The 21,182-nt window shown below is 37.7% G+C and overlaps 1 protein-coding gene across 1 annotated transcript; it reads left to right on the forward strand.

Moving 5' to 3' along the window:
• Positions 1–2,611: 2,611 nt before the first annotated feature.
• Positions 2,612–5,750, forward strand: LOC133036310 (receptor-like protein 6). Its single transcript, XM_061112888.1, has 2 exons — positions 2,612–5,307; positions 5,411–5,750. Exon 1 carries the CDS (start codon positions 2,635–2,637, stop codon positions 5,305–5,307), a length of 2,673 nt encoding a protein of 890 aa, XP_060968871.1. The 5' UTR covers positions 2,612–2,634; the 3' UTR covers positions 5,411–5,750.
• Positions 5,751–21,182: the final 15,432 nt, after the last annotated feature.

A 21,182-nucleotide genomic window follows, 5' to 3' on the forward strand; every position in this document is an offset into this window, starting at 1 on the left:
CGTCGTCGCCGTCAACGTCTCCTTCAATCGTCGTCACCAGCGTCGCCTGCGAGAGAGGAAGAGAAACACTAGCTGTGTGAGAGAGAAAGAGAAACCAGCGTCCGTGCGTGATAATTCAATAATTATTAGTAACAAATTTAATATTTTAAATATTTATGTCACAAAGTTTTTTAATATTAAAGTTAAAATTTTAATATAATTTTGTTAAGTAATTATAATTAATTAAAATACACAAATATTTTTTATATATAAGTTAAAATATTTTATATATCCACCGCGAATCACGGAATATTTACTAGTTAATTAATAAGCTTGACTTACCAAATTTCATGCCCTTATTTCGTTAAATAATTTTCTTTTTGGTCTTTAATTTTCATATACGTACATAGTCTTACCTTAACGTAGCCTTTACGAATTTATAGTAGTTTCGACGTTGCATGGTAAATGATGAAAGACTTTTGTTGCTGTTGTTTTTTTGACCATTACACTTAATCATCGTCATAGACTTTAATAATTAATCAAGTAATAATATATATTAAATGCATGGTGTCTTTTTCATAGTTTGGACGTGAAAAATACGATCGAATTGGTTTCATTATTGTCCACATCAATTATATTGATCAAAATAAATGGAAATGACATATCTATAAAATTCAGTTTTTTCCTTTTCTTTTCAAATGAATTAAGAAAATTAAGATTATTAATTTTAATTAGCTATAGATACATTTAAGTTGTACATATGGTTTATTATTTTAATTGATATTTTCTTAATGACTTTGACACTACGTACGTGAATGTCGGTTAATTAATTAATTAATGCACTAATATATTATCAAACACTATTTTTTGATGATATCATAATTCATATATAGACTTTTTTTATTGGTCATTGTCATCATTATTTCGACGTAAATAATACGAATTGGTTTCATGTGGTCATAATTATTCATTTTCACGTGGTAAATACGAAATAATATACAGAATTCTTCTTAATGGGTATTATCCATGAGTAATAAATAAATTTAACCATAAATATTAATTTTAAAAATATTAAACCATTAGATCTTGGTCCGATAGCGAATAATAAAAGAAAAATTTGAATTTCTATAATTAATTTAGATACTTAATTAAAAAAAATCAAAAAATACCTCTTTGTTACCCTATATAAAAAATATGTTTATATGTAAAATATTTAAGTCGAATTCAAATTTTTTGCTATTTTTTTTTTTTATTATTATTTTTGGGAAACTTACAAAAATATTAGAATTTTGGTTAATTTTTACAAAAATACTGTCCCACAAAAATCTTTTCAAAAATACTGTGTTTTTATAAAACACCAGTAAAATACAAAACAGAACAACTTAAAACAATATTAGAACACCAGTAAAACACCAGCAGAACACCAATGAAAATTTAACACAATATACTGCAGTATGAAACTTATAAAAAAACACAGTAAAAAAGTAAAAAATACTGCATGTAAAAAAATAGCAAAAGTTAGTATACTATGTAAATTTCCCTTTTTTTTTTAGCTGATGGACCAATCTCAGCCCATATAATGTAAAAATGAGAAAATTTTCTATGGGCTATGATGCTTTTATAAATCTCAGTGTTAATTATTTATGCCATAGTTTTGACTCCAAAACACACCGTTCTGAACTCTCCAAATATGATAGACTAGGAATATTTTTAAATAATATTAAATAAATACTTAAAATAAATTAGTGACATTTTTAGTCAAATGTCATTAAAAATATAAATATTAATAATGACATTTTTAAGAAAATGTTACTAAATGAAATGTTACCTATTCTTATTAAAGTAACATTTTTTACCAAATGTCCCGGCTGTTTTAATGACATTTTTTTACAAAATATCTAAGTTTGATTTGGTGATCATCATAACATATAGTTTTGAGAAGGTAATCGCAAATGATATTTAAAGAGTTTATCACAGAAAAGATTTTAAAGAGATCTATATGTATTTATCATAATAGTTTAAATGTTTTCTCCCTAGCTAGTTTGGAGGGTAAATAGCGGCATAAGTACCTAAAGTTTTATGTTTGTAAGCGACATAAACCCAATGTTTATTTTTAGCGGCATAAGTACCCAATATTTGTAAAACTGTAATGTTCTTCTAGTTTCGTCAGTATAGACTCTGTTTTAAATTTATTAAAAAAACATTTGGAAGTAACTGATACTACATATTTCTATCTAGAGCCAATGAACAAGAATTTAAGCCTTATATGTGCCCTGTTTAACAAAACTAGAGAAAAATTACAATTTTACAAATATTGGGTACTCATGCCGCTAAAAATAAACATTGGGTTTATGCCGCTTACAAACATAAAACTTTGGCTACTTATGTCGCTATTTATCCCTAATTTGAACCACATATTTAATAATATTCAACTACTTGACTTCCAGCTACTAATTACACATCAAATTGAATAATATATAGAGACATTATTAATAATAGTCAAGTATTTGAGCTATGACACTAATGTACACATCAAATTGGGAAAATGGAGATAACATCATCTACACATTTCTGCCTATAAATGGACATAACATATCTCTACGTTCCAACATATCACATAACTAATTAAGTTAGAAAAGAAACACTACTAGCTATATGGCTCTTATGTCATCATTAGTTGTGATGTTTTTCAAACTTGTTTTGTTGTTTCATCCTCTCCTACTACTCTCTAATCATCATCCTTTTGTTAATTCTGTGCAGCCTTTTTGCCATGATGAAGAGAGAAGTGCTTTGATCCACTTCAACCAAAGCTTTGAAATAGATTGCCAACCTAGAGTCGATAAAAATCATCAATTTGTTCCTATCTATCCAAAGACATCAACTTGGGGATCAAACGGTACCAATTGTTGCGCATGGGATGGTGTTGAATGTGACTTGGTGACTGGTCATGTCACTGGTCTTAACCTTAGTGGTTCTTGTCTCTACGGCTCAATCTACTCCAACAGCACTCTCTTTCACCTTGTTCATCTTCAAAAGCTTCATCTTGCCTTTAATAACTTCACTTTCTCTCCAATTCCTACAACCATAGCAGTATTTTCAGAGTTGACATTTCTTAACTTGGGTTACTCTTTCTTCCAAGGTGAGATTCCAACTGAAGTTTCACTTTTGTCTAAGTTATATTACCTTTACTTGTCAGGCAATGTTGATGGTAACAATCAACCACTTTCGAGTTTGAAACTTGAAAAAATTAATCTTGAAAGCCTGGCAAAAAACTTAACTACCTTGAGCATTCTTGTACTAAATTATGTGGACATGAGGTATGAACTAGGTGATTCTTTAGCAAACTTGACTTCTTTGACACAACTTCAGCTATGGGGTTGTGGTTTGTATGGGCCTATTCCATCTTCAATAGGTAAATTAAGCCAACTTAACCTTATTAATCTCCACTATAATAGTTTTGCTGGTTACATCCCATCTTCTTTTCAAAATCTCACCCTACTTTCCACTATGTCATTAACGAGCAATCAAATTTCTGGGACCATTCCTTCGTGGTTTGGAAATCTTACTGAATTAAAACGTTTGGACATAGCTTCAAACAATTTGACTGGTTCAGTTCCACCATCATTGTCCAATCTCAAAAATCTTGAATTTCTCCGTCTCATAAACAATAGTTTAAGTGGCACATTGAAGTTTGATTATTTCCTCAAATTGAAAAATCTCTATGCTCTAGGTCTAGGCTACAATATGATTTCATTATTACTCAATGACGAAAGAAAAAGAGAGCTTAACACCACACTTCCAAAGCTTAGACTTCTAGACTTGGGTTCTTGTAACTTGAGCAGATTTCCTGATTTTATTGTTCATCAAAATAATCTTGTCTATATGGACCTTTCTTATAACCATATACATGGCCAAATTCCAAAAGATCTGATGAACTCAAGTCTTCAAAGCTTGGAAGTGATGGATTTATCCAACAACTGGATAACAGGGTTTCAAAACTACACAACTATTCTACCTTGGTCTAATTTGCGTGCTTACGACATGCAATCTAACTTGTTACAAGGAAAACTTCCAATTCCACCATCATCTATCAGACATTATGATATGTCTAACAATATTCTAAGCGGTCAAATTCCCTCATCGATATGCAATTTGAGTTCTATTTTGGTTCTTGAGTTGTCAAATAATAACTTGAGCGGAGAATTTCCACTTTGTTCGGGCAGTGGGATTAGTGACTCCATCTTAGTTTTAAATTTGAGAAACAACTCTTTTCACGGCACTATTCCTCTTCAATGTCAGCCGGACAGTAAGTTAAGAATGGTAGATTTCAGTCACAATCATTTTCAAGGGAAACTTCAACAACCATTCACTATTTGTATGAATCTTGAGTACCTTGATTTCTCTTTCAATCAACTCAGTGATGTGTTCCCCACTTGGTTGGGGAGTTTTACTCAGTTAAGAGTTGTTTTGATGAGAGAAAATGAATTTCATGGAGTTATAGGGAATCCTCAAAATACTACGAATGAGTTTGCAAAGTTACAAATTATTGATCTGTCTCACAATTATTTCACAGGGGCAATTCCTTTTGAATATATGTTATCTTGGAATGCAATGAAAGATTTCAAGATGAGCAATTTGACATATATGAATGCACTAGAAAATATCACCTATAACACGGGTGTCATTCGTCGCGACTTCTTTAAGTATGATTATTCAACAACATTTGTGTTGAAAAGTGTTGCAACACACTACGGAAAGATCCCGATGAACCTAGCTGTGATTGATCTATCAAGCAATAATTTCAGTGGTCAAATTCCTGAAATCATTGGAAACCTCAAGGCTCTTTACTCGCTCAACCTCTCAAACAATGCGCTCAACGGACGCATTCCACCATCATTGGGGACACTAACAGAGCTGGAATCGTTAGATCTTTCTCAAAACCAGTTGTCGGGAGAGATTCCTCAGCAACTAACTGATCTAAAATTCCTCCAAAAGTTTGACGTGTCTTACAATAATCTCACAGGTCTTATACCGCGAGAGAACCAATTCCATACATTTGAGAACAACTCTTTTGAGGGTAATGAAGAATTGTGCGGAGAACCACTGTCAAAGAAATGTGGAGACTCACTGCTCCCACCATCAACTTCCAATGAAGATGATGATTCTGATTCTGGGATTGAACTAGATTGGAAATTCATTTTGGCAGGACTTATGAGTGGGCTTGTTATTGGAGTCTCTGTTGGGGAAATGTTGATCCCAAGGACGCGCTTGGCATGGTTTGTTTACATCTCTAGAACAAGACTAAGGGAGATGATGATCAGAAACTAAGTGAGTATCTGCATAGTTGTTTGTAAGGGGAAGTTTGTCTCTATGTTATTTCTTTTGCTATATGAATACATGGAAGTTAAACTGATGTGTTTTTCTTTTGTAGGAATAAATTTATCTTTTATAAATGCAATTGTAATTGGACGAAATGTTGGCTTCAGGATTCGGTTGAAGACAATGTCAATATTGCAGCCTCTTTGTTGTTGTTTCAAGAATAATTTGACTTAGAATCTAGCAGAAGGTTAAAAGACCATGAAGTTTTGCTTGTTTTTACTTTCTTTTTTGTGGTATTTTTTCTTATTTGTTTTGTTTTCTTAGAGAGTTGTGGTATTATGAGTTTCCTTTGTTTTCACTTGGGTTTTAGTTTTGTACTAGGCAATGATCACTTAAAAACTCTTAAGTGACATGCTTTATTTATAAAGTTTGATCTTGCTTTCTAAGTGTTATATGAATGTCATATATTCTAATTTAACAAGTCACAGTTCTCAGAGTAGATATATGGTATTATAATAGTAAACAATAATTCAAACAAAAGATTATATATGCTCTTTAGTCTCTAGGATTGCAATATCTTACTAGGAATGGTTTTAAGGCGAGGGACATCATCTTAAACTTGTGGGAAATCCCAATTTTGGATAATCAAGCATAGCTCAAACTGAAATCTTCATTGTTGCAAGAATGAAACACCTATATATAAATATATAATATTATTGAATGAATGATCAATCATCTTTAGTTTAGGAACAACCTTCACGCAAAATTTTAGTTTAGAGTACTCAAACAAAGTCTCAATTTCACACCAACATGTTAACACCCTATATCGCTATTAGTCTAAATGAAATATCAGGCCTCACATATCAATATTTAAATTATGTGAATCTCGCTATTACTTAACTCTCTAAGGATGTTGGGCACCATGGCGTCTTATAGGATGTTGAATTAATTTTACAACTCATATTTATATTTTTTTTAGGGTACTCATGTTCATATTCATATTTATATATAAGTTAAATAGCGGCAAAATTTCCAAAAATTTCATTTTGGTTTCATTTAACCTCTAAAACCTAAATTTGAGCGGTAAAATTCCCAATACTCGGATTCTGTTAGCAATTTACCCTTTCCGTCTATTTTAGGTGTTAAGTGTCATGTTGGACTGGACACAGTGTATACATGACACAATTTTATTGGTCCACGTAAAAGATTATTTAAAAAAATTAAAAAATTAAAATAAAATTAATTTTAAATTAAAAAAATTATAAATAAAAAAACAATTTTCTTTTTTTTTTCTTTCTTTCTTTTTTTCCTTTCTTTCTTTTTCTTTTTCTTGCAGAGTCTTTGTGATGAATACGTGTTTATAGGGATGTAAGATTAGAGTGCTTTACGAGGCACTGAAAATATGTAATTGTGTATTGAGTGAATATTTGATTAGTTTAATGATAAAGCTATTCACGGCAAGATGCTATGATATTTTTATATTGGGTAATACACGGGTTCGTATAGACGTTATACTACATATGCATGCTGAATGATAATGAATCACGAGTATGTATATTACGTTATGATAAAAATACTTGCGTTTTTATTGTTTTTGATTTAATAGCTTTTCTTGCTGAGTCATTGCAACTCACGAGTGCTTCATAGTGCAGGTAAAAAGGTTAAAAGTTGTGCTCACACTACAAGAATTATGGTTAATCGCACTAGCTACTGTTGATTAAAAATTCCTAAACTTTAATATGTTATTGACTATTTTATTTGACTAAGTGATCTTAATAGAGTGTGGAGATGTTAAAAAATCTCTATTAATAACGTGTAGAAAGATAGTAATACATATAAAATAGATGGGCTAATATCCTCTCATTGCCAACATTATACATCTTACAATTCTATCATTGTTAACTTATAACTTGACATAGTAGTTTTTATAATAAGCTTTAGATTATAATAAATTATTTGGCAGATATATTGGATTTATGCAAGTCATCATGAATATATATCAAGAGAAAAATCAACAAAATATTTGCATTCCACAAAAGACTTTGACTCTATATGTGTATATTTTCTATTTTCTTTCACTTTACATACACCTAAAAATATATATTTCCAACGTTTCACACTAGCCCTAAGAAAAAGTAAGAGATAAGACAAAACTAAAACATAAAAATAAAAATAAATAAATAAATAAAAAAATCAAGGGCAGAGAAACTGCTAACTCCATTATTGCAGTAGAATTATTATTGTATATGGCAACCCATGTTTTGTAAAAAACGATTTTCTATATAAAGGAAATTAAATTTTTTATTTGTTCATTTATTTTGGGGATAAGTTAAAAAATACCTCTTTTTTGTATCCATTAATCAAAAATACCCTCATATTATTTTTTTTATTAAAATATACACACTTTTTTGAGTGAATTTCCTAATATACCCTCACTTTCTACTTAACTCTAGCATATAATTTACATAACTTAAAGGATCTAATGGGGACATCATCCATAAAAGTGGGTATATCTAAAAAAATATGAAAATGGAAGTAAAAATTACAACAAGTAAAGTGGATATACAATGTAATTTCCTCTTTATTTTGGGTAAGTTAGCCATCTCTTTGCAGCCCGTCCTAAAGTGTTGAAAGGCTTAGAGCAAATTTAAAATGAGGTATTTTGTTTTTACAAAAGTTTAAAATAAATATTAATTTTAATTATTTTTATTTCCGTATAACAAATTAATAATTTTTTCACCATATAAGCTAACTTGACAATGTAATATTTAATTAATTACTAACAATATCTTCATTAAAATGTTATATATTTTAGCACTGTTGTGAAAAAAAAAAAAAAAGGTCAAAAATTATGTCAATTTTCTTTTACCAATTTACACCTTAAAATACTATTGTACATTTAGAATAATTCCATTAAAAAAAAACTAAATATAATATTTGTTCCTTATTAAAAATATACATAGCATAATATTTTTAGGTAATTAATTAATGAGTTGAAAATATTATTTTTATATCAAATAAATAAATAAAAGAACCCTACATAAAGGTTTTTAACATTTATATACTCTTACATTAATGTGCTATAACTTTCTTTATTGAACTAAAATTTATATATCATATTAATTTTTTAGGAGCTCTAAAATGATGGGGGAGGCCTCGACCGCCTCACTCTTTGGCCGGCCCTGCTTTGTTGCTTTGAATCAAAACTTTTACAAACAATCAACAAATTGATCAACTCTCATCATCACTCCCCTTAACACCCAATCTTTGTCCCCAATCTTTCCAATCTAAAGATTACGTAGTCTATTAGTATTTACAATTAGATAATTCTTACAAAATTAATAGAATTTCTAATTAATGGTAAGAGCTGTTAGACTTTTATTTGGGCTTACATTAAATTTTATTGGTTTTATTAAAACTTGGGTTGATTGGATAGTTCTTTGCTGTGTTAGCCCATGTTGTTGGTGATCAATTGTTAATAAGCTTAGCATCTGTGTGTAAAGTCTAGGTGAAGCAGAAGTGTGGGCTTTTCTAGTTGACTGAAGCCTTTGATGAGCAGGCCCAGCCCAACTAGGGTTTTGTAGCTAAGTCCCCTCCCTAACTCTATAAATACATATTGTCTCATCACAATTGTATACCTTTTGATAATCAGATAAATAAACTGCTTCTGATTTAGAGATCTAAGGAGGAAGACTTAGTTGATAGTATTGCACTATCAAAGTGGAGTAACTGTTGTGGATCAAACTGAGATAATTGCTATGAATTAATTACACATACCTAATTATTATATTTTATTATTGTGTTCTATGTTATATACAAATAGATCTTGAGTTTATTATTAATTTTTCTAACAAGAACTTCTTGATGCATGCCAATTAATAATTCATATTTTCTTATTGGTTTTTTAATTAGAGATTTTAAGTTTGATATATTTTGGTCTTTTATGATAGTTCTACTTTAACGTAGTCTTTACGGAATTAGTTTGGAAGTTAGGGAGACAAAAATAATGAGATAATAATGACAAAATGAATTATATTTGAGGCTGTAATTAATGTAATGACTATATTTGATATCAAAGACTTTTATATCGAGAATTGCTAAAAAGTATTAATTATTGTAACTTAGTATTTTTTTCGGTGTGATATTGTTATTAGTGTAACTAAGTATTGGTCCCATATAACTTAAAAAAAATAGTTTTTAGACAATATCGCTAACTAATCGTGAGACGCCAGCTATAAAAGGTATTGGGCACCACTGGTACCCAATAACAATGCTCTTTTATATATATTTTTGTTAAAGTCATTATTAACGTGTGTAAATATTAGCTCATCTCATCACTAATTAATTTTGAGATAAAATTTCATACATCTTACAAATTAATTTTAACAAATTTCTCAAAATTAAAAAAAAAAAAAAAACTTATGTATATATAGACTTTATATATATATATATATATTTCATGCACCACGTACGTACTTTTCTATTATTAATTGATTGGTCTTTATGACTATCATATAGTTTGGACGTGGGAAATACGACATTGGTTTCATGGTCATGAATGATTCATTACTGTTAACGTACTTCAGCTCTGCCACTAATGTCCACATCAACTTGAATAAAAATGGAGATAACATATCTATATCTATGCAATTCTCTCTCTATGACTCTATATATGTACAAAAAAATTTATTTTTAATCACAATTAATTAGGAATTTTCCCCCCCGAATTTTGACATGTACCAAATTATGTCTTCTGAACTTTTTTAACCGTTAAAAATTCCTTCTAAACTATTGAGATTGTTAGATTTAAAGACTTTTATCTAATTTCATTCAATTTTCACTAAAACACTAAACTATGCTCCCCAGATTTTGATATTTACCAAATCATGCTCCTCAAACTTTGATACGTACTAAATCATGCCCCCTAAACTTTCATCCATGTTAGAATTTTTTTACTAAAATTAAACAAAAGTCCTTAAATCTAACAATCTTAATAGTTTATGAAGAATTTTTAACGGCCAAAAAGTTCAAGGGGTATGATTTGATACATGTCAAAATTCGAGGGGGAAAATTGCTAATTAACCTAAATTTTTTTGACTAAAATTATGACTAAAAAGTTCGCGACTAAATGTATTAATCACAAAAATTATAATCTGTTGTGACTAAATGTATTTTTAGTCACAATACTTGTTGTGATTAAAAGTAAATTAGCGACAACTTGTATTTAAATATTATGTTTTGGTCACAACTAAAATTTTGTTGTGATTAAAGGTAGCAATTTTTTATTGTGTCTACATATATGTATGTATGTATATAAATTAGGAGGGGAATGGCTTGTCTCATGTTCCCATTATATCGATCATATACACAAATTAGAATTAAGTTGGAAAAGAATTAAACACACTATAATATACATACATAATAAACATATGGGTCTAATTTCATCATTAGCTGTGGTGATTTTAATAAAACTTCTTGTGATGCTTCAATACTCTCATCATAGTCTTGTTAATTGTATGCAGCCTTCTTGTCATGATGAAGAGAGGAGAGCTTTGATCCATTTCAACCAAAGCTTTAAAATAGACTGCCAAATTAGAGTGGATTCATATTATGGCTTTGTTCCTCTCTATCCAAAGACTTCATCTTGGGGATCTAATGGTACCAATTGTTGTTGGTGGGATGGTGTTGATTGTGACATGTTGACTGGTCATGTCATTGGCCTTAACCTAGCTCGTTCTTGTCTCTACGGCTCTATCCACTCCAACAACACTCTCTTTAACCTTGTTCATCTCCAAAAGCTTCATCTCGGTTATAATAACTTCACTTTCTCTCCAATTCCCACCGCCATAGGTTCTCGGAGTTGAAGTTTCTTCACTTGGGTTCTTCCTTCTTCCAAGGTCAGATTCCATTCGAAATTTCACTTTTGTCTAAGTTGTCTTACCTTCACTTGTCAGGTAACGCTGTTGACAACAATCCAACACATTTGAGTTTGAAGCTTAAAAATCCGAATCTTGGAACTCTCATAAAAAACATAACTACCTTGGAAACTCTTTCTCTACAATCTGTAGACATGGGTTATGAATTAGGTAATTCTTTGGCAAATTTGACTTCTTTGAAAGTTGTTGATCTAGGGGGTTGTGGATTGTATGGGCCTATTCCATCTTCACTTGGAAAATTAACCAAACTTAGTGTTCTAATTCTTGATCAAAATCATTTTACTGGTCATATCTGTTGTTACTAGAATTTCACAACACCAAGAAGTGTAATTTAGCTGGTAAAAGATAGAATTGTTTGGGAGATGATAAATGCGAGTATTCAACCTAAAACGGCGAGTACTCCAATAGGAATGCAATAACAGACAATAAAGCTGGAAAAAATACAGAAGACAATGAAATATAGTGGTTCAGTCAGATTTTGTTCTGCTTAGTCCACTGTAGCAAGGGATTCGTAGGTGCATTTTCATGGTGGATCACCCCTTTATATACAAAGCAGGTGCCCAATCGGTTACATGAGGATCACATTTATTGTTAATCCATTATTTACACATTGAATTGCCATGATTAAACTCAGACAACGTTAACATTAATAAATATATGACAGTTACTGAACTCATCAACGTATGCGTCCTTCGCATCTGCGAGTTGACCGTTCGTGTTCCGTCTGTTGAGTTCGTAGGGTCGCACGTACGTTTGGAACGTCTGCGTCCTTAGGTGATCGCTCGATACGGACGTCGCATGCTGAAGTTGGTAGCATCTGGACATGCGAACTTACACTGGTCCGTTAGGGCTATTGGGTCATTGGGACCAAAACTGCATCATAGGGCATTGGCCTCTATACTTGCCGCGGAGGTATAGAGGGAGGTGCTCGCACATGTTCTGACATATGCGAGCTGGGTCTACCCTGTATGATGAGGATTACAGTTATGCGGTATGAATTAAGTCGCATCCACGATACCTCGCTGGTTTTACCCTGGGCGAGGTCTAAACTTCGAGAAGTCTCCCCTGGACATTTCAGCCTTCACTGGAAGTCTGGATACACGTGTCCTTCAAAGAGGGGTCTGGTCTCGAGTTTCTAAGTGAGAGAAATCTCACTATAACACATGCCCCTAGTTTCGCGATGTGACTTGAGCGGTCACTGAGGGAAACTACTGCTCGAGAGACAGGTGAAAGGTTGTCACGAGGAGGTGACCTTTTGGTTGTCCCATCGAGGGTTTCGAAAAATGACGGCTGTAATGATTAATTTTCATTATCTCTAGGATGCCACGTCACGAAACTCTTCGGTTTTCGTGTAGGCGTGGCCATAGCTGGCCGTTGGATTGGGCGACCTTAGGCATTCTGGTTGCCACGTGTCACAATCCCAATAAATAAGGGATAGGGGTATTTAAACGCTTTGATACGAATCAAATATCCCGTTTTTCCCTCCTTTCTCTTAACTTCTCCCCAGTATATACAGCCCAGAAAAAAGAAATTCATTCCAACTTTTCTGTCATTTCCCACCGCATTTTCATTCTCAGAAGTGATCGAGAACAACCGCAGGAATCGAAACTAAAGGTTAGCTTCTAAACCCCTGCATTTTCGTTTTCTGCATTTTGAAAAAAAAACCAAAAATGTGTTTCTGGTTTTGGGTGCTCATGGAAAACTCTTTTTAGGAAGGTATGCTAGTGGGTATTTATGTGTTTTGGTAAATGATACTGGGTAATACTCATAGTGTAGGGCCTGTAAATTGACATAATCGCAAAAAACTGATCACTACTGATTCACGTCTTCGAATGCTCGCGGATATTCGGATGAACAATTTGAATACTCGCGAGGGCTCGGTCGAACAACTTGAATAATCGCATGTTTCCAAACTTATTTCTGTTTAACTGTTGATTAGACTTTTTAGGATCTTTTCGTGTCGCGGGCTGAGTGGTAAGAGTATTAACTGCCTTTTCAAATGGTGGGTGTGTCACAGTATTCTAATGGCCATATACGCGATTATATGTCCCTTGAGATACTGTGATACGCCCAGCCATTTGTTGACGTGCGTTAATACTCGAATGATCGTACTTTTTGGTTGGTAGGTTGTCTCGAAACGGTGGGTGTCTCCCAGTAACTTCAGGGTTATGCTCGAAAATGCATACTTCTTGAGTCACTGGGAAACTCCCAGCCGTTTCTGGAGGTACACCGCACAACCAAGGATGCGTGAATTACTCGCCCAAAGATAGTTACGCTTCTTCTCGCATATCGATAGAAGGGTCAGTTTTCGCACAGAGTCTGACTTTCTTGTTGAATGCGACTTTTATAGTTTACTGCGGGTGAGATCACTTATCTTTATCTTTTCACACATTCATCACGCTGAAAAGATCTTGTATCTTTCAGATGAGCGATCTATCGGATAGCCAGCAGCTCGGATCAGGAGGTCGCGCCTTTGACGGGGAATCGGATCAGGAGAGGGACAGTTTTCTCCCTACGGACATCTCCGAAATGGAGGCCGCGGAGATAGAGTTAGGTCCTATGTCTTCTGTGGAGATCGAGAAGATGGTACGGGAGCTTACCGAACCTGGGGCAATCGATATCCGAGATAGTGAATCCACAGTGTCAGCTCGCGACTACCTCATCCGTACGAGGCAGGCTCCTGACATCGAGGTCGAGGAGGTGGAGGAGGGATGGACTACTCCGGCCCGCGAGTCAGGTGGGGAAGAAGAGGAAGCGGAAGGGAGCGGGACGGACTCGGTTGACGACTCCCAACTGAACGAGCCTTTCTCATGCGAAGACCTAGTCTCGCGAGTCGTCAAGTCTGACTTCACCACTTTCGTGAGGTTAAATCTGTTGCGGCTTGCGTTTCAAAGTCCCAAACCCTCTCAGAGAGCGCATCTTCCGTTCACCAACCCTGCGATCATCCCTACGGAGGACGTGGTCATTTCAATACCCATTCTTCGATGTGGTGTAACAGTCCCATTTCATCCTTTCGTCGCAGCCATTCTTAGACGCTACGACGTATCGCCTTTTCAGCTAACACCCAGCCGGTTATCGCCTTCGTTCTAGCCTTCTATGCGATGTACATGGAGTACGCCCATAGAGCTCCGTCAGTAGAGGAATTTAGTTATTTTTATGACATAAAGAGCGTGGGCCTTCATAACGGCTTCTTTTGCTTTAGTAAATGGGCGACTTCTGAAATCAACGGGGTTGAGGGGATGGTTTCGAACATGGGTGATTGGAAGTCAAAATGGTTCTACGTTTTTAAGGTTCCTGGGATCAGAACCGACTTTAATCGCAGACCCAGTATGTCGCATATTTGTTGACTTAGATAAGGTTTGTTACTCTGTTTTTCGAGATCTTTTGCTAACTCGTTCTTTTGTTGTCATCGCAGATAGACCAGCTCGACCAACGCTTAACGCTCATAAAAAGGGGTAGCCGAAATTCTTGGGAGTCTTCCGTACAAGATCGCGACCGGCGATTCTTGTGTACGACTGCCAAATTGCGAGAACACAAACTGATCCCTGAGAACGCGAGTCTTCAACGGGAGCCGGTATATAAAGAACCATCCGAGAGACGAGAGCGGATAGATAAACGGCTTTCCAAGCAAACTCCTCGAGAAACTTCAGGTAACTCGTCCTTTCGCCATAACGTGATGAGTAGCGTCGTGATTTTTTTTTTTTTTTTTACTTATCTGTCTTTTATGCTCGCGAGACATGACTTTCCCGAAGTCCGCCCACGTCCCGAAGATCAAGCAAAAGGGTGGGACACCGCTTCTTCACCAGTCGTCGCACAGAAGAGGAAGAGCGATGTGATGACTTCGCTCGCTGCAGATTCCTCCAAGAAGTTGGCCAAGACCACTCAGGATAAGGGGAAGAAGGTTGTCATTGATTCTCCGGTTCGCCCTCGCGACTTCCTGGCTATGCAGGAAAAATTACTGGCCGAAATTCCTTATGAGGAACTTGTTTCTCGATCAACTGAACTGGCCGCACAATCTGTGGCTTTGTTTATGAAAGCCGTGGCCACGCCTTCGAAGGAAACTGACTCGCTGAAGAGGCAGAACGCCCATTTTCAGGAAAACATAAAGAGGCTGAAGCAGGAGGTGGCCAAGATGGAGGAACTTCACAAGGAGCTCGAGGAAGCCAACAGGGCCAAAGAACAGTTGGAGCTCGAGCTCAAGAAGTCGCAGGACACGATCGCTGAGATGGCTCGCGACTTAGAGGCTGAGAGAGAGAGTGGGAAAAAACAGTATGATCAGGCTGTGTCTGATTATATTTATACTACTCTCTCTAAGGTCCCTGACTTCGACTTCTCGCTGCTTGGAGATGAAGCTGCTGAAATGGCTGAAGCCTTTCGCTCGATGTCTCCTACCCGGACTCAAGGCAACCTTCCAGATGAAATCGAGGGAGCGCAGGCTGAGGAGGTCGAGAATGAAGTTGTGAGCAAGATCGTGGATGAGGCTACTCCTGATGAGACCACTCCCGCTGCTTGATTATTTTCTATCTTAGTTTTACTTTTGTTTCGCTGTTTTGTTTTTTTTTTTATATATGCGGTACGCGGGTACTCGCACTTTGTACTTAAAGAATTTCCTCTTACTTTTTGGACAAATTTCTATCCACGCGGGGATAGTATGCATTTTAATATTTACGCAGTACATGGGTACTTGCGATTTTATTTTCAACTTTGATCACAACTTGGTGTGACCGCGATTATATATATATATATATATGCGACTTTAATTACAAATTGGTGTAACAAAGTAGAAAAACTTAACAGGCACTTTTATTCAAACAATCAGTAATACATGCGGGTATACATGCCCCTATACTTAGGAATTATATTGAATAATAAATGTCTAAGTATAAGTATTCGAATCAAAGGACGCGAATATTACTGATAATAGAATTTCAAGCTCTCGCTATTCCATGCTCGTGGGATCGCGGTCCCATCGAGTGTTGCGAGTCGATAAGTGGCATCACCAATTTGATCTGCGATCATGTACGGTCCTTCCCAATTGTCTCCGAAGACTCCGTGGGATTGGACTTTGGTGTTTGGCATTACTTTTCTTAGGACCAGGTCCCCTACTCGCAGAGGTTTTATCTTAACCTTCGAGTTAAAGTACCTTGCAGTTCGTTGTTGATAAGCCGCGTTTTGTAGTTGTGCTTTATCACGCTTTTCTTCTAAAAAATCAAGGTAAAGCAACTGATTCTCGTTGTTCTGCGAGATATCCAAAGCGTCTCTGCGCAAGGATCCGGCCCCAACCTCTACTGGCAACATGGCCTCGCACCCATAAGAAAGTGAGAAGGGTGTTTCGCCAGTTGTAGATCGAGGGGTTGTGTTGTAGGACCATAAGACTTGCGGTAATTCATCCGGCCATGCCCCTTTGCGATCTTGTAGTTTTCCCTTTAGGGTATGCTTAATTATTTTGTTGATCTTCGGCCCGTCCATTACTGCGGGTAAGCGGCGCGGAAAAGGCTTTTTAATCCCCAAATCATCGCATAGCTGCCGCATTTCTTTACAGTCGAACTGTTTTCCATTATCTGAAATGAGCGTATGCGGGATGCCGAAACGGCAGATGATGGAAGTGTAGACGAACTCGCGCAACTTCACTGCGGTGATAGTCGCGAGTGCTTTTGCTTCAGCCCACTTTGTGAAGTAGTCAACTGCGACTACAGCGTATTTGACTCCGCCTTTTCCCTTGGGTAACTCGCCAATTAAATCAATTCCCCATATCGCAAAGGGCCAGGGACTCGTGATAGAATGGAGGTTACTCGGAGGCTTGTGCGTGTAGGTGGCTATTCGCTGACATCTATCACACCTTTTTGCAAATGTGAGGGCATCTTGTCGCAGTGTTGGCCAGTAATATCCTTGCCGCATGATCTTTAAGGCAAGGGAATTACCTCCAGTATGATTGCCACAAATTCCCTCATGTACTTCTCGCAGTATATAACCGCATTCTTCACCACTGATACACTTGAGAAGCGGTTGACTAAAACTTCTGCGATACAAGCTCTGGTCATATATCACATAGCGGGCTGCTCGTTGTCGCAATTTCCTTGCTTCTATTTTATCATTAGGTAAGACCCCCTTGTCGAGGTATGCGACAATAGGACTCATCCAGGTAATTTCCTGAGCGTCATCGATCTCCATGATTGCTTCTCGATCTATGGTTGGATGTGACAATACGTCTACCGGAATTACGTCGAGTAACTCGGCTTCTCTGGTGGAGGCCAGTCGCGTTTGCATGGGCATTTTGAGTACGCGGTACTCGAGATATAACTACATGTTTGAATTTCTGCATGATTTCACGGACGATGGCTAAGTATTTAACCAATCTTCCGCCTCTCGCTAAGTATTCTCCACTTACTTGACATACCACGATTTGAGAGTCGCTAAATGCTTGTAGGTATTCGACTTTCATCTCGAGGGCCAATTTCAGACCTGCGATTAAAGCCTCATACTCGGCCTCATTGTTAGATGCAGAGAATTCGAAACGCAGAGCAGCGTGTACCTTGAAATTGTTGGGACTGATTAACAATATCCCACTACCAGAACCTTCATTATTTGAGGCTCCATCGACATACAATGTCCATACGTCTTTGCCTGTCATGACGACGTCATTTCCACCGTCTACAACCGCTATCTCTGTTCTTGGTAGCTCAAGTATAAAATCTGCGAGGGCTTGCCCCTTGATCGCAGTTCTTGGTTTATACCTGATATCGAACTGACTCAATTCCATGGCCCACTTCAATATTCTCCCCGATGCCTCTGGCTTCGCTAAAACTTGCCTTAAGGGGAAGTTTGTCAGAACTTCGATGCTGTGAGCCTGGAAATAAGGTCGCAATTTTCTTGACGATATTATTAAGGCAAAGGCTAGTTTCTCCATCTGAGGGTAACGTGTCTCGGCGTCTAGTAATCGCTTACTGACATAGTATACAGGGTGTTGATATCCTTGGTCCTCGCGGACAAGTACCGAACTGACCGCATACTCGGAGACGGCTAAATAAATTGACAAAACCTCGCCGGGCAACGGTTTTGATAGAATTGGAGGTTGTCCCAGATGCGTCTTTAACGCCTGAAAAGCCTGCTCGCACTTCTCATCCCACTGGAACCTCTTGTTACCCTTCAAGATCTGAAAAAACTCTTTACACTTGTCAGAGGATCTGGATATGAAGCGGTTTAAAGCCGCAACTTTGCCTGTGAGGCTCTGAACCTCCTTTGGCTTAGTCGGTGATGGCATTTCTACCAACGCTTTAATCTTCGCAGGATTGGCTTCTATTCCTCGTTGATTTACCATAAAACCGAGAAACTTTCCGGAACCTACCCCAAAGACGCATTTTAAGGGGTTCAGACGCATCTTATATCTTCGCAATATGCCGAACATGGCTTGTAGGTGCGTGATATGGTCCTTCGCATGTTGCGACTTTACGAGCATATCGTCAACATATACCTCCATTGTCTTTCCAATGAGGTCTGCGAACATCATATTCACTAGCCTTTGATAAGTCGCACCTGCGTTTATTAAACCAAAGGGCATTACCGTATAACAGTATAGTCCTCGATCAGTAATGAACGAGGTATGTTCTTGGTCAGGTTCGTACATCGGGATTTGATTATATCCCGAATATGCATCCATGAAGCTTAAAAGTGCGTGACCTGCAGTGGCATCGACAAGCTGGTCAATGCTAGGAAGAGGAAAGCTGTCTTTGGGACAGGCTTTGTTCAAATCTGTAAAGTCAACGCAGGTACGCCATGAGCCATTGGGCTTTGGTACAAGTACCGGATTGGCTAACCAGTCGGGGTAAAATGACTCCCGTATAAAGCCGCAGGCAAGGAGGCGGTCAACTTCTTCTTTCAGCGCTAGGTACCTCGCGGGGTCCATTTTGCGGCGCTTTTGTCGGACACCTCGCACTTCGGGGTCAATGTTCAAGCGATGACACATGACCTCGATTGTATCTTCCGCGGCTTGGGCTGCGGCCGTGTGATCAAGGATTCTCGGATCCAAGTCAGGTTTGTCTCTATGCGGTACCTCTTCGATCCGAAGGATCTCCTGGCGAGGTGGTGGTGCGTCCAAAAGGTGGATAACGTTCACCGTCCTTTTTTCTGCGAGCTTTACAGCTGCGTTGTAACATTCTCGAGAGTCAGATTGGACTCCCCTCACTGATCCTACTCCAGAAGGAGTGGGGAACTTCATTGTTAGATGATAGATCGAAGTTACGATCTTCATCTCCTTTAGAATCGGCCGTCCAATCACGGCGTTGTATGCTGAATATTGATCACTTACTGCGAAGTCGGCCATCGACTTGGCAGTTATCGGGGCAGTTCCCAAAGTGATTGGGAGTTTGATCATCCCCCTTATGGCTATGACATCTCCCGTGAAGCCATAGATGCTCGATGTCATGGGCCGCAAATCTTTTTCTTGTAGCCCCATTTGTTTGAAAGCTTGGAAATTCAGTAAATTTACTGAGCTTCCATTGTCGACCAATATGCGATGGACGTTATCTCCACCTATATTGGCAATTATTACAAGTGCGTCAGAATGCGGGTGGTGGACCCATCTCGCATCGCTCTCCATGAAGACAATGTCCTCGCAGTCTCTCTTGAAGAGCTTCTCTGGCCGTTCACCAAGATTGTTCACATTGGTAAGCGGCTTTTCCTTGGCTTCTCTGGCATACCGTTCTTGGGATTTGCGAGAGTCGCCCGCGATGTGTGGTCCTCCAATTATAGTCAAGATATTGCGAGGTGCTCTAGAGCCACTCGCATTCTGATTTTCTCCTTTGTCATCCGCTCGGGGATGACTTTCCTCGTTTCTTCTATACTTATCGAATTTTCCCCGTCTGATTAATTCTTCAATCTCATCCTGCAAGACCCAACATTCAAGGGTAGTGTGACCGATATCCTTGTGGTACTTACAGAACTTCTTGGGGTCTCTTCGGTCGCGATTTCCCCTGATGGGGGGCGGCTTCTTGAAGACGCCGTTCCTTTCCTCAACCGCATAGATGTGGTCTCGAGGGACGGCGAGTTCAGTATAGTTGACGAAGCGAGGTCCTCCTTTTCTTTTGGGCGAGGACTCCTTTTTAGGTGGCGACTTAGCCAACTTCGGGCTCCGCGGTTTGCGTGGACTGCGTCTTCTGGGGCTTCGGCCCCTGGAATTCTTTCCTCGCGGACTGCGGGATCGCGACCGCGGTATGGGTGATCGCCTCTTGTTCTTGCCCTTTTCCAATTCCGCCAGGGAGTTCTCGATTCTCTTATGAGGTTCGGCCATGGCGAAGAATTCTACCAAGGATTCTGGCCTTCGAGCCTGCAGCTCTTTCCAGAAGTCGGTTCTTGGCAGGACACCTGTTATTAACATGCACACAAGCGAAGACTCGGGAGCCTTCTCAACTTTCGTTACCTCAGCGTTAAAACGCTTGAAATAATTCTGCAAAGACTCACCAGATTCTTGCTTGATGTTTGCCAAAGTCGTATAGGGTGGCCTATACGTCATCGTGGCCTGGAAGTGTGTGAGAAATAGATCGACGAAGTTCTCCCATGTCGATATCGATGCCTCTGGCAATTGGGTGAACCAGTCATGGGCATTCTCTTCAAGCGTAGCCGCGAGAATGCGACACTTCGCGAGTTGCGGCACCTGGTCCACTTCCATTATGGTGTTAAATTTCTCTAGGTAGTCTAATGGGTTAGATGTACCTTTATACTTGAGGGATTCAGATAAACGGAATCCCTTTGGAAGTTGGGCCTGTCGCACTTCTGCGGTAAATGGAGAGGTGCCGTGCAGCTTGTATACGGGTTTACGCTGCTGTTCGAGCATTTTCAAAGCTTGCAGAAGCATACTTTGATCGATTCCTCCTGTCGCAGGAGGTGGAGTCGCTACAACAGTGGGGCTCGCAGCCACTGCGGCAAGGTTGGAAGGGATGTTAATCCCTGTGG

The sequence above is a fragment of the Cannabis sativa genome, chromosome 3 (genome assembly GCF_029168945.1).
Source record: "Cannabis sativa cultivar Pink pepper isolate KNU-18-1 chromosome 3, ASM2916894v1, whole genome shotgun sequence".
NCBI lineage: Eukaryota > Viridiplantae > Streptophyta > Magnoliopsida > Rosales > Cannabaceae > Cannabis > Cannabis sativa.

Excerpts from the sequence above, each read along its gene's own strand:
- LOC133036310 (XM_061112888.1), top strand. The coding sequence starts at position 2,635 with ATGGCTCTTATGTCATCATTAGTTGTGATGTTTTTCAAACTTGTTTTG.